The sequence below is a fragment of the Bufo bufo genome, chromosome 1 (assembly GCF_905171765.1).
Source record: "Bufo bufo chromosome 1, aBufBuf1.1, whole genome shotgun sequence".
Classification (NCBI taxonomy): domain Eukaryota; kingdom Metazoa; phylum Chordata; class Amphibia; order Anura; family Bufonidae; genus Bufo; species Bufo bufo.
In genome coordinates, this window is record NC_053389.1 from 602,138,486 (window position 1) to 602,152,013 (window position 13,528).

A 13,528-nucleotide genomic window follows, 5' to 3' on the forward strand; every position below is an offset into this window, starting at 1 on the left:
AGAAAGAACGCCAGAAGCGAGAGATGAATTGCACTCCTCTGTCTGAAACAATGTCATCCGGCGCTCCGTGTAATCGAAAGACATGATTCAAGAACAGATCTGCCAATTCTCTGGCCGAGGGCAATCCAGGGAGTGGGATAAAATGGGCCATTTTACTAAAACGGTCCACCACTACCCAGATTACCGTACTTCCAGAGGACCTTGGCAAATCTGTGATGAAATCCATGGAAATGTGAGTCCATGGAGCCTGGGGAATTGGCAGTGGGAGTAAAGTCCCAGAAGGGGCAGACCGGGACGGTTTACATCTGGCACAAACAGTACATGCCTGGATATAGGCCTTAACATCCACGGACATGTTGGGCCACCACACGTGACGTTTAACAAGGGCAAGTGTTTTCTTAACACCCAAATGCCCGGCAGACTTTGAGTCATGAAGCTGTTGGATGACCTTCAATCGAAGGTTAATGGGTACAAACCATCGACCCTCGGGTTTGTCAGGTGGACTCTCTGCCTGTGAAGGCTCAAGAAGAGAGGACAAGTCCTCCATTACTTCTGCGGCCCCCAGGGCAGCAAGAAAACATTTAGTTGGGAGAATGGTTTCTGGCTCAGAGTCCAGGACGGAAGCAACCTCAGGGAAGCAGCGGGACAGGGCATCTGCCTTCACGTTTTTGGAACCTGGTTTATAAGTGAGGCGGAAATTGAAGCGGGTGAAAAACAATGCCCACCGGGCTTGTCGGGAGTTGAGTCTTTTGGCACTCTCTAGATACTCCAAATTTTTGTGGTCAGTGTAAACCGTGATGGGATGTTCTGCACCCTCTAGCCAATGTCTCCACTCTTGAAAAGCCAATTTTACTCCCAGAAGCTCTCTATTGCCGATATCATAATTACACTCGGCTGGAGAGAGCTTCCGAGAGAAGAAGGCACAGGGATGTAACCTCTCAGGGTCCCCAGAATACTGTGAGAGAACTGCCCCTACACCGACCTCTGAGGCATCGACCTCGAGAACAAAAGGTCTGGAGGTGTCTGGATGAGTAAGAATTGGTGCCGTGCAAAAGGCCTGTTTCAGCGTCTCAAAGGCTCTGACTGCCTCTCTCGTCCACTTAGAAGGATTAGCTCCCTTCTTAGTGAGGTTGGTGAGAGGTACTACTATCGCAGAAAAATTCTTAATAAACTTGCGGTAGAAGTTGGCAAAGCCTAAGAAACGCTGCAACCCCTTAAGATCCCTAGGCTGAGGCCAATCCAAGACAGCAGAAAGTTTGGATGGGTCCATAGCCAATCCCTTTTCTGAGATAATGTACCCCAGGAAAGGCAATTCCTTCACCTCAAACAGACACTTCTCAAGTTTGGCATAGAGGCGGTTCTCCCTCAGCTTCTGGAAAACCTGACACACGTGTCTCCGATGAGAGACCAGATCCGAAGAGTAGATTAGTATGTCATCTAGATAGACAACAACACATCTATCCAAGAAATCTCTGAGAACATCGTTGATGAACTCCTGGAAGACCGCGGGAGCATTACAGAGACCGAAAGGCATCACGAGATACTCGTAATGCCCGTCTCTGGTATTAAATGCGGTCTTCCATTCGTCACCCTCTCTAATGCGAACTAAATTATAAGCACCCCTTAAATCGAGTTTGGTGAAGACTCGGGCCCCTGCCACCTGAGAGAACAGATCATCAATCAGAGGCAGTGGATACCAATTCTTCACCGTAATCCGATTAAGGGTACGATAATCGATGCAAGGTCTCAAGCCTCCATCCTTCTTCTTCACAAAGAAGAATCCAGCTCCAGCAGGGGAAGTGGATGGACGAATGAAATTCTTCTCAAGGTTCTCTTTAATATACTCCCGCTGAGCCTGAACCTCAGGCCCAGTGAGATTATAAAGATGCCCTCGTGGTGGCATGGTACCTGGCAACAGGTCTATAGGACAATCATATGACCTGTGGGGAGGTAACACATCAGCCCCCTGAGGACTGAACACATCTCGGAAATTATGATACTGCTGTGGTAAAGTACTTAATACTTCCATGGAGGCTAGTGACAGGTCGGGACGAATGCACTTAGTAAGGCATTCCGTACTCCACTGACAAATAAGACCCGAGCGCCAGTCCACTACTGGATTATGGAGCCTTAACCAAGGGAGACCCAAAATCACGGGACTGGATGGCATGTCAAGGACAAAAAGGCTTAAGGTCTCCCGATGATCAGCCCCCACCGTTACCTGTATTCCCGGAGTCATCCACACTGCACGACCATCTTGAAGAGGGGAACCATCAATCGCGGTCACTGACATGGTGGTTTTCGGCTGGATCAACGGGATGCCAAGTCGACGAACCAAGGTTGAGTCCACAAAATTCCCAGCGGCCCCAGAATCGATTAGTGCTGAAAACTCATGGACCTTGTCTTGCCACCGTAAGGATATGGATACCATTACCCGGCTTGGAGGAGGGATAATAGCACCTAGGGGGTTCTCCTCTATGCCCCCTAGGTTCATTCGTTTCCCGCCGGCAGGAGGGGACAGGTTTTAACGAGGTGTCCAGACTTTCCGCAATATAGGCACAGGCCTTTCTGTTGGCGACGAGCTCGTTCTGCCTGTGTGAGATGGGAGGATCCAACCTCCATTGGCTCTTCGGCCGATTTAAGAGGCCCTGGATGTGGTCGAGAGGATGAAAACCGAGACGACCGTTCCACTCGCCTCTCACGGATTCGCCTGTCGGCATCGATTGCCTGAGAGATAGCCATTTCCAACGAGAAGGGGGTAGGCAAGGCCAAAAGAAGATCCCGGACCGCATCCGAAAGTCCCAAACGGAAGCGATGGCGTAGGGCTGCGTCGCCCCAGGTGGTGAAAGCTGCCCATCGCCTGAATTCTGCAGCGTATTCTTCAGCTGGGCGGCGGCCTTGTTGAATATGCTCAAGATTGGTCTCTGCGGTGCGAGTACGATCCGGGTCATCGTAAATCACAGCCATAGCCTCGAAGAAGGCGTCCACTGACGAAAAAGCTGTATGGTCTTGAGGCAAATTAAATGCCCAACGTTGGGGGTCTCCACGTAGCAGTGACATTACAATCCCAATTCTCTGCCTGAGAGTGCCAGAAGCCATCGGACACAACTGGAAATAAAGGAGACAGGAGTCCCTGAAGTTTAAGAACTCCTGTCGCTCTCCTGTGAAGGGGTCAGGCAGAGGGATCTTAGGTTCTGTTTGATGCCTTGCGATAGTGACGGGTAGTGCTGAGGCTCCCTGGATAAGCTGCTGAACCTCCTCCATCACAGTTGTCAGTTGCTCTTGGATTTGCGCTGCAGCGGCTGCTGGTATATTTGGGCGTCGTTGGAACAGCAGGTTAACGGCTCCCGTTAATTCACTCAGCTGCTGCTGGATATTGTCCATGGCAACTGTTAGTTGGGCCCACTGTTCTGTAATGCAAGGCACCAACAAACAGACCAGTGATGAAAGCAAAAAGGTGTTTATTCACCAGAAACATAAACGTCCAGGACACTTGCTGGTAACAAGGAATAATAACAAAAACCAGGCAAGGAGATTCCAGGAATAGTCCCAACCTGTGCTGAATGATGCTGTGCACTTGGCAGTCGAGTCACTCCAGATCTTGGGTCCGTTGCAAAGGACAAAGTTCCTGGCAGTCTTCAGTCACTAGCAGTTGTGACCTATACCTGGTTGAGGGAAAATAACAGTGGGCACTGATCACCCTGAGAGACCTCCTTTTAAATGCCTGCTGACCAATCCCAGGGTGCCAAGTGTCCACTACCATAGGTGAACAAATTGCCCTGCACCTGAGTACATGGCCTAAGGCAATCACAAGTTGATTAACCCATGGCTGGCTCCCTAATCCACTTTGCTCTTGTGAGTCAGTATATTATGCGCCACTGGTCGACGAAGCGCATAAGAAGCGCGTACTCGCGACCGTGTATCCCTTTACGAACCTGCCCTCGTGCGTACGCACGGACGCATGATTGACTCAGCGCGAGTATGCGAGCGCGTGGACCCAGATGCGGAAACGGAAGTCGCAGGAGACACCGGAGACAACCCTGGCCGCGGCGTCTTGTCACTCGCCTGGCCACTCTGTCCCCGGGACTCCGACGGTCCTCCCCTCCGATGTCCACGCAAACGCATCCCCGCACTGGTTCGCAAAGGGGTCAGCGCTGGTGCATCAGAGACACGCATAACCTGTCCCGCAACTCCACGAGGACCCCTCTTGGTTCCCCTGGAGTGCAAAGCAGGTGAGGATCTTACAGCCACTGAGTTATTCGATAAAATGCATCTGTATAGTGCCACCTGCTATTAGTTTTTTTTTCTCATTTCTTTGCCCGGCTCACTGAGATGGCCGGTTTGGAGTAGGGCTAACCCTGAGGAGGTTATATTGGAGCTCCCCTGGTATAAACTCTTTGACCCCTGTACAGGGATCTGGCCTTTGCTGCAGGGAAACCACTGGTCCTCTACCTCCTTGAATTGACCTGGTGAAGTTGGCAGCTGATCTACTAGGGGTCAGGATTTTGCTGCAGGCATCGGGAGCTCAGAATACAGAAAATTCACAAAACCCAGAGGAAAACCACAGGAGAAGTCTGAACAGTCACTGAGGCTTAAATGTAGGTTATTAGATCCGGACTTCACACTGGTAGTGTAGATGAATGAAAACACAGAACAAGCTGGCAGGCCAGATAGTAGTGACGACAATGCAAGGGCAGGTAGGCTGGGTACTAGAAAGGAACATGAACAAGGCAGACAGACAGGGTTAATTTATACACGAACAGAACTGAAATTGAAACTGGAAGTATAGGAGCACAAACAGGAACAAACGCAGTGTAAACGCAGGAGAATCACAGAAGCACTAGACTTCAACACTTTTGCTTCTCACCAGGAACCTTAAGCTCATGCATCCTCTGCATTGCACGGAGAGTGCACCTTAAATACCCAGAGACCCCTAGCTATTGGCTCGGGAAGGATTTGGAAGTGTGTGCACTGGCCCTTTAAGAGGCCAAAGGAGATCACTTGCATGCCTTAAGAGGCTGGAGTACTAGGCAGAAGCATTGTGGCAGCAGCAGGGTCAGTAGCATTGTGTCCTTGCTCACAGGTGAGATCAGGGTAGTGGCAACCATGAGCAGGTATCCTAACAGAGAGCTTCAGAGGTCTTTTGGAGACCATGTATTGATGGGTCAGAGCTGTTTTGGTGGCATAAGGAATACCTACGTGCACAATATTGGTGTTACATCATGGTCTGTGCCCCCCACCAGGTCACAAACCAATGGATGTGCCACGTAACCAGCCTCCTCTAAGGGCATTGTCTAAGTGAACCCCTACTTCTTCACAGTATCCCTGATGGTGGGGATAGACTTTCCAAGGGGAACACCAGGTTGTTACCTATTGAGGAGGATTGGCACACATGGCAGCTGGTTCAGGGGGTACCAGTGCAAGGTACCAGATTTACAGTCGTAGTCAGCAGGCCGAATCATAACCAGGAGCGACAGTGCAGAACCGAAGGATGAGGCAGAAGTGAAATCAAACAAGCAATGGTTCAGGACAGGCGGCACAGGTAAAGGTCAGGGAATCCGGGTCGGCAACAGGAGAGTTGAGACAGAGCAGGTAAGGATCAAACAGGTAGTGGAGTCCAGAAACACAAGCGAGGGTCAGGTATACAGGAACATCAGCACAGACAACAGCAACCTTTGATGCTCAGGCACCTAGGAAAGGGGCTGGACCACTTATTATATATTGCAAGAGGGCTAGGATTGGTCAGCACGGTCACATGCACTAAACCCATAAATCACAGGAAGTGATGTGCGTCGGCCCTTAAAGGGTTTCTATCACTTCGTATGACATAATTAGCTGTCAGACACTAGCGATCCGCTAGTGTCTGCTCTGGCCAACCATCCTAATATAACAGCTTTTGGGGCAGCTGTTTTGCTAAAAAAAATAACTTTTATAAATATGCTAATGAGCCTCTAGGTGCTATGGGGGCGTCATTAGCACCTAGAGGCTCCGTCTACCTTCATACACAGCCGCCGCCCAGCGCGTCCCTCCAGCCCGCCCATCTCCTGCTGAATGCGATCCTCCGTGTGACGCAGCGGACGAATTCTCGCGCATGCGCCGTGCGCGGCTGTATTCGGCGCATGCGCAGTGAATGTCTGACCGCTTCCCTGCTCCGACATCTCCACTGCGCCTGTTCCTTGGAGCACTATGACGTCATCGGCGCAGGCGCAGTGGAGATGTCTGAGCAGGGAAGCGGTCAGACATTCACTGCGCATGCGCCGAATACAGCCGCGCACGGCGCATGCGCGAGAATTCGTCCGCTGCGTCGCACAGAGGATCGCATTCAGCAGGAGATGGGCGGGCTGGAGGGACGCGCTGGGCGGTGGCTGTGTATGAAGGTAGACGGAGCCTCTAGGTGCTAATGACGCCCACATAGCACCTAGAGGCTCATTAGCATATTTATAAAAGTTTATTTTTTTAGCAAAACGGCTGCCCCAAAAGCTGTTATATTAGGATGGTTGGCCAGAGCAGACACTAGCGGATCGCTAGTGTCTGACAGCTAATTATGTCATACGAAGTGATAGAAACCCTTTAAGGAAGTGCTACAGGGACCAGGCTGGAAAACATGCTGTGCTCATGGCTGGAAGGAAACAGTGGAGCAGATTCCAGGATGGACAATGCCTGCAAGGACAGAGCCCAGAACTACGTCGGTGAAGAGGGAAACGCCGGCAGCTGATCATCGCCGAACACGGAGCCCTGAACTGCAGTGGTAAGTAGGGGAACATCGGTGGTCAGCAACCGCCATTACACACCATCTCACTTGCCCTTGTGGGAATGGTTGCCGAAACACTCACTGGATCTCCTGTCCTGTTTCCTTGGTGGTTTGTGTCTGCCACCATCTTGCTGCTGTCTCTTGGCAGCCACAGCTGCCAGAGTAGCGCTGCTCGTTTTGGGCAATATCTTTTTAACTACAGCCTTTATGTCTTGTTGCCTCCATAGTGGCACACACATGTAGAAGACCTAATCTAATGTATCTTATAAAGGAATCTATATTAAACATACTTTAACATGACTTTATTTTTAATCTCATACCTTAGGCTCAAAGGTGCTGCATGATTGACATCTACTGGTTACATAATAAAGTATCACTAATAGAGCTATTGAATGTCTGACAGTACATTTCCATGAGATTTGCACCAAGTCATACATCCTCCCAATAACCTAAATTACTTTCACAATTGGGTCACTTTTCACAGTTAAATAAAGTAAAAGATCCCGGACTATTTTATCATGTAGGTCTTATATAACTTAAATGGTTGCATCAGAAAAAAAATTCAACATTTTTAAAACCAGCACCTGAACCTACATACGTTTTTAATTGCACATAACAAAAAAAAATGAGTATAGCCAAGTTACTCAATAAAACGTATCTGTAAAGCGCCACCTGCTGTTTGTTATTTTCCTTATTTCTCTGTCCACCTCAATGAGGTGGACACACCTGCTTAGTATCACCCTACAACTGCCACCAGCCATATCTACTGTAGCTGTGACAGTTAAGGGGAAAGAGCTGTAGCAGAAAGGACACACACACCCCCTAGGAAGGGCACACCCTCTGAGCTACCAGCCTGAAGACAATCTAGTGGATCACTTGGAGAAATGAATGTAGAGATCTCTAGATCCTTGTGAGGTACAGGACTGGTCCTAGCTTTGTCAGAGATTGTAAAGAGAAGGTCATGTACTATATGATGTCTGATTTTAATTTTTTACATTAATCCTGAGATATCCCCCTTAGGCTCCATTCAGACGTCCGTAGAATAGGCCCGCATTCATTCCGCAATTATGCGGAACGGGTGCGGACCCATTCATTCTCTAGGGGGCCGGAAGAGATGTGGACAGCAAACAGTGTGCTGTCCGCATCCGCATTTCCGGAGGGTGGCCCGATCTTCCGCTCTGCAGCTCCGGAAAAAAAATAGAGCATGTCCTATTCTTGTCCGCAATTGCGGACAAGAATAGGCATTTCTATGGGGGTGGCGGCCGGGTGTATTGCGGCTCCGCAATGCACTACGGACGTCTGAATGGAACCTTAGAGGTAGCATTTCTTTTAAATCAAAGCCACACCCAGCCAGATATTTTCCCTCCAGGTACCATTGCAGGGTAAATGTAGCATTACATATTGACCATTCAAATTATGCCTCTATAGCAGAATGTGAGTTTTAACATCAAGGCTTATGATTTATGTATTTTTCCATTATAAAATGTCCCATTAACTTTCTATTCAGCATGCACGCTGGAGTTCTTGTACGCATAAAAAGATGAGTGCTATGGAGGCTCTAAGTTTGCTGGATAATCTGGTGGATGAATCTGATCCTGATGTTGACTTCCCAAACTCTTTCCATGCTTACCAAACAGCAGAGGGCATCCGCAAGGCTCACCCAGACAAAGGTAGGTGCCACAACCAGAAGAATAAAATATCAGCAGTTTACTTTAAAGAGGACCTTTCACGTGATTTTATTAAGGGAGATATACACCTGTACTTGCGGGGTACCCCCCGATGATGCTGCTACCCTGCTTGATTTTTTTAAATATGCCTCCTATGCCCCGCCGGATTTCTCCCACTCAGTATGCTAGCGGGGGCATAGGAGGCATATTTAAAAAAATCAAGCAGGGTGGCAGCCAGTACAGGTATATATCTCCCTTAATAAAATCGCATGAAAGGTCCTCTTTAAACTCTCAGAAGCTCCATATGACAAATCTAAAGGTTACTAGAGTCTACTGTGTAGATACTTAGTTATTTTACACCTTTGTTCCCATATACAGTGCTCAAAAAAATAAAGGGAACACTTAAACAACACAATGTAACTCCAAGTCAATTACACTTCTGTGAAATCAAACTGTCCACTTAGGAAGCAACACTGAGTGACAATCAATTTCACATGCTGTTGTGCAAATGGGATAGACAACAGGTGGAATTTATAGACAATTAGCAAGACACCCCCAATAAAGGAGTGGTTCTGCAGGTGGTGACCACAGACCACTTCTCAGTTCCTATGCTTCCTGGCTGATGTTTTGGTCACTTTTGAATGCTGGCGGTGCTTTCACTCTAGTGGTAGCATGAGACGGAGTCTACAACCCACACAAGTGGCTCAGGTAGTGCAGCTTATCCAGGATGGCACATCAATGCGAGCTGTGGCAAGAAGGTTTGCTGTGTCTGTCAGCGTAGTGTCCAGAGCATGGAGGCGCTACCAGGAGACAGGCTAGTACATCAGGAGATGTGGAGGAGGCCGTAGGAGGGCAACAACCCAGCAGCAGGACCGCTACCTCCGCCTTTGTGCAAGGAGGAACAGGAGGAGCACTGCCAGAGCCCTGAGAAAAAGATGACCTCCAGCAGGCCACAAATGTGCATGTGTCTGCTCAAACGGTCAGAAACAGACTCCATGAGGGTGATATGAGGGCCCGACGTCCACAGGTGTGGGTTGTGCTTGCAGCCCAACACCGTGCAGGACGTTTGGCATTTGCCAGAGAACACCAAGATTGGCAAATTTGCCACTGGCGCCCTGTGCTCTTCACAGATGAAAGCAGGTTCACACTGAGCACATGTGACAGATGTGACAGAGTTTGGAGACGCCGTGGAGAACGTTCTGCTGCCTGCAACATCCTCCAGCATGACCGGTTTGGCATTGGGTCAGTAATGGTGTGGGGTGGCATTTCTTTGGAGGGCTGCACAGCCCTCCATGTGCTCGCCAGAGGTAGCCTGACTGCCATTAGGTACCGAGATGAGATCCTCAGACCCCTTGTGAGACCATATGCTGGTGCGGTTGGCCCTGGGTTCCTCCTAATGCAAGACAATGCTAGACCTCATGTGGCTGGAGTGTGTCAGCAGTTCCTGCAAGACGAAGGCATTGATGCTATGGACTGGCCCGCCCGTTCCACAGACCTGAATCCAATTGAGCACATCTGGGACATCACGTCTCGCTTTATCCACCAACGTCACGTTGCACCACAGACTGTCCAGGAGTTGGCAGATGCTTTAGTCCAGGTCTGGGAGGAGATCCCTCAGGAGACCGTCCGCCACCTCATCAGGAGCATGCACAGGCGTTGTAGGGAGGTCATACAGGCACGTGGAGGCCACACACACTACTGAGCCTCATTTTGACTTGTTTTAAGGACATTACATCAAAGTTAGATGAGCATGTAGTGTGTTTTTCCAATTTGATTTTGAGTGACTCCAAATCCAGACCTCCATGGGTTGAAAAATTTGATTTCCATTTTTTAATTTTTGTGTGATTTTGTCAGAAGAATATTTAATTAACTCAGATCTAGGATGTGTTATTTTTGTGTTCCCTTTATTTTTTTGAGCAGTGTACTTTTAAGTGCTTTTGGGTGTTCTAGTTTTTCCAAATTGGCTCCACTGGACTTTAATTTGAAGTGTCGAGATAAAAAAAAAAAAAAGCCTTTCTTTTAAAGCCCCACCATTTTGTGTATGCAGCTCCTATGCATATCTATGTAAAGAGTATGCAAGGTCTGATCCTGTATTCATGAGTTACTTTCCTCCATCTGCCCCCTTTTCTATTATCAGTAGAAGGGGCAGCGGGAGTGGAGTATTAATTATATCACTGCAGGGTCGCATTAGACAAAAAGTTTTTTGTACTCTGTAAGGCTACATTCACACGACTATATGTGTTTTGCAGTCCGCAAAACACTGATCCGCAAAAAATACAGATGACGTCCTTTTTGGCATCCGTATTGCATCGGTTTTTTTAGTGGATCCATTGTAACAATGTCTATCCTTGTTCGCAAAACGGACAAGAATAGGACATGCTCTATATTTTTTGCGGGGCCACGGAACGGACATACGGATGCGGACAGCACACTGTGTGCTGTCCGCATTTTTTGTGGACCCAATGAAATGAATGGGTTAACAACCTATCTGCAAAAAAAAATATATGAAACGGACAGGGGAACAAAATAAGTTCGTGTGAATGTAACATAATCATAATCAAAACTTTTTGGCCAATAGGAAATTATAAAATTCCATGCAAACACTGTATTGGAATTTTTGTTAAATCACAGCATGCCCTGTGTGTGTGTTTAAGGGCTCATGCACATGAGCGTGTGTGCCTTGTGCTGCAGACTGCAAATAGTGGTCCGCAATGCACGGGCACTGTCCATGTGCACGTTGTTTGCTTATACGGACCTGTTGACTTGAATGGGTCTGCAATCTGCAAGAGACGCTCCGCACCGTCACATGTTCTATTTTTTGGCGGTGCGGAGGCACAGGCTCAAATCCCACAGAAGCACTTTGTAGTGCTTCCGATCTGTGCGGTGCGCTCCATATCTTGAGGATTGCGGACCCATTCAAGTCAATGGGTCTGTATCCGTGTTATGGAGTGCATACGGCCAGTGCTTGTATATTTGGGATCTGCTGTTTGCAGTCCGCAATACAGGGAAGGGGCATACACGCTTGTGTGCATGAGCGCTAAGTAAAATATTGTGTGGCTATAAAGTGGTATAACAAAAGAATTATTGTTAAAAAAAAACGCATGATTTTCCAGGCGTTTGCTACAAACCAATAAAGTCCTATTAGGCTAGAGTCACATGTGACTGATAAGCTGCAGATTTGCTGCCACGGATTTTCATGCAGCAAATCCGCAGTGTTGTATTGTACATCAAAGTGGATGAGATTTTCAGCATTCTCATGCACATGCTGCCTGAACAAACTGCAGCAGAAAATCTTCGGTATTGAGGATTTGAAATCCGTGGCATGTCAATTTATACAGCAGATTTCCCCCTTTCCAATGAAGTCTGCTGGTTTTAACGCAGCAAAAACCACAGGTAATATGTGCAGTTTTGTTGCTGTTTTCCATGTGTTTTTTGCTGCGGAAGCACAGCATAAAATGCAACCGGTTTTATTTCTACTTTTTATCACGTGTGACCCTGGCCTAAAAATTATGGTAAATGTGGGAGCACCCTACAACCTACCTATACTCAGAGGTTAACACATTTGCTTCTTTCAGATTGGTTCCCTTTGGTTGGCTTGTTGCATGATGTTGGAAAGATTCTGGCCCTGGAAAATGAGCCTCAGGTACGCCACGTAATCAGCAACTGATCACATCTTTTATACTGACATAGAAAAGATCATTTATTGGCAGCATCTGCACTGGTATAAAGCGGCATCTGTAGTGCAATCTGCATGGGTGGAGGAAAGACAAGTGACCCCTAGAAAGAAAAAACACTCAATGAGGGTTCATGCTCCGAGCGTACTGGCTCAGTGCCCGTATTGCGGACCGTAAACAGCAAGACCGCAATATACGGGCACTGGCGGTGTGCATTCCGTATCATGGATGCGGACCCACTGACTTGAATGCGTTCTGCATCCGCCAGATACGACCGAAGATAGCGCTTCACCTATCTTTTTACCTTGTGGGGGCACGGATCAGAAGCTCTACTGTGGGCTTCCAATCTGTGCTTCCGCACCGCAAAAAGATAGAAAATGTTCTATCTTTGGCCGTATGTTACGGATTGCGGACCCATTCAAGTGAATGGGTTCACATTCGCAAGTGGAGTGCACAGGGCCAGTGCCCATGATAGTGTGTACACTTTGTTGTGACAATTTTAAACCTCAGTTTTGCACATTTTTAAGAAATATTGTAGTTAGGGTGGATTCACTCGGATGTTTTCATCCATGCACGGGGAGAAGCAGCAGCGGCGGTGCGGGGACCAGGAGCGGCACCGGAAGCAGGGAGTTAGGTAAGTATATTCAATGTGAGGGGCCCGGGCATATGGGGGACAATTTCTAGTCTTGGATAACCCCTTTTAAGTTTAAATAATGCATATATATGACAGTGTCTAATTCTGATTTAGGGAATAACATTGATAATCCTCTTTACAGTGGGCTGTTGTTGGGGACACTTTTCCAGTTGGCTGCAAGTTTCAAAAATCCATTGTATTTAGTGACACAACATTTAAAAACAATCCAGACACAAAGCACCCAGTATACAGGTAAATCATTGCTCTATATGGGGGAGAACCACCATAAAGGAAAACTGGTTTAGTTGCCTATAGCAACCAATAATATTCCACCTTTCATTTTTCAGAGTGAGTTTAGAAAATGAAAAGATTAATCTGATTGTTTGCATATGCTATGGACAACTAAGGCAACTTTCACACTTGCGTCAGAGGATTCCGGAAGGCAGTTCCGTCGCCGAAACTGCCTGCCGGATCCGGCAATCCGGACGCAAACGGATGCATTTGTCAGACGGATCCAGATGGGGATCAGTCTGACAAATGCAATGAAATACCGGATCCGTCTCTTCGGTGTCATCCGGAAAAACGGATCCGGTATTTATTTTCTTCATAGATTTAAAGGTCTGCGCGGACCGGAAGAACGGATCCGTTAATGCGGCAATTTTAATGCCGGATCTGACACTAATACATTTCAATGGAAATTAATGCCGGATCCGGCATTCCAGCAAGTGTTCAGGATTTTTGGCCGGAGAGAAAAATGCAGCATACTGCGGTATTTTCTCCGGCCAAAAAACGTAAGAGGGAC

At 47.8% G+C, this 13,528-nt stretch overlaps 1 protein-coding gene across 1 annotated transcript in view; it reads left to right on the forward strand.

Annotated features, from left to right (window-relative positions):
- The window catches only part of MIOX (myo-inositol oxygenase), a 31,702-nt gene that overhangs the window by 6,715 nt on the left and 11,459 nt on the right, over window positions 1-13,528 (forward strand). Inside the window, exons 4-6 of the mRNA XM_040413557.1 lie at window positions 8,259-8,421; window positions 11,994-12,061; window positions 12,869-12,978. Of these exons, the coding sequence (XP_040269491.1) occupies window positions 8,259-8,421; window positions 11,994-12,061; window positions 12,869-12,978 (341 nt within the window). The remainder of the gene's footprint in view (window positions 1-8,258; window positions 8,422-11,993; window positions 12,062-12,868; window positions 12,979-13,528) is intronic.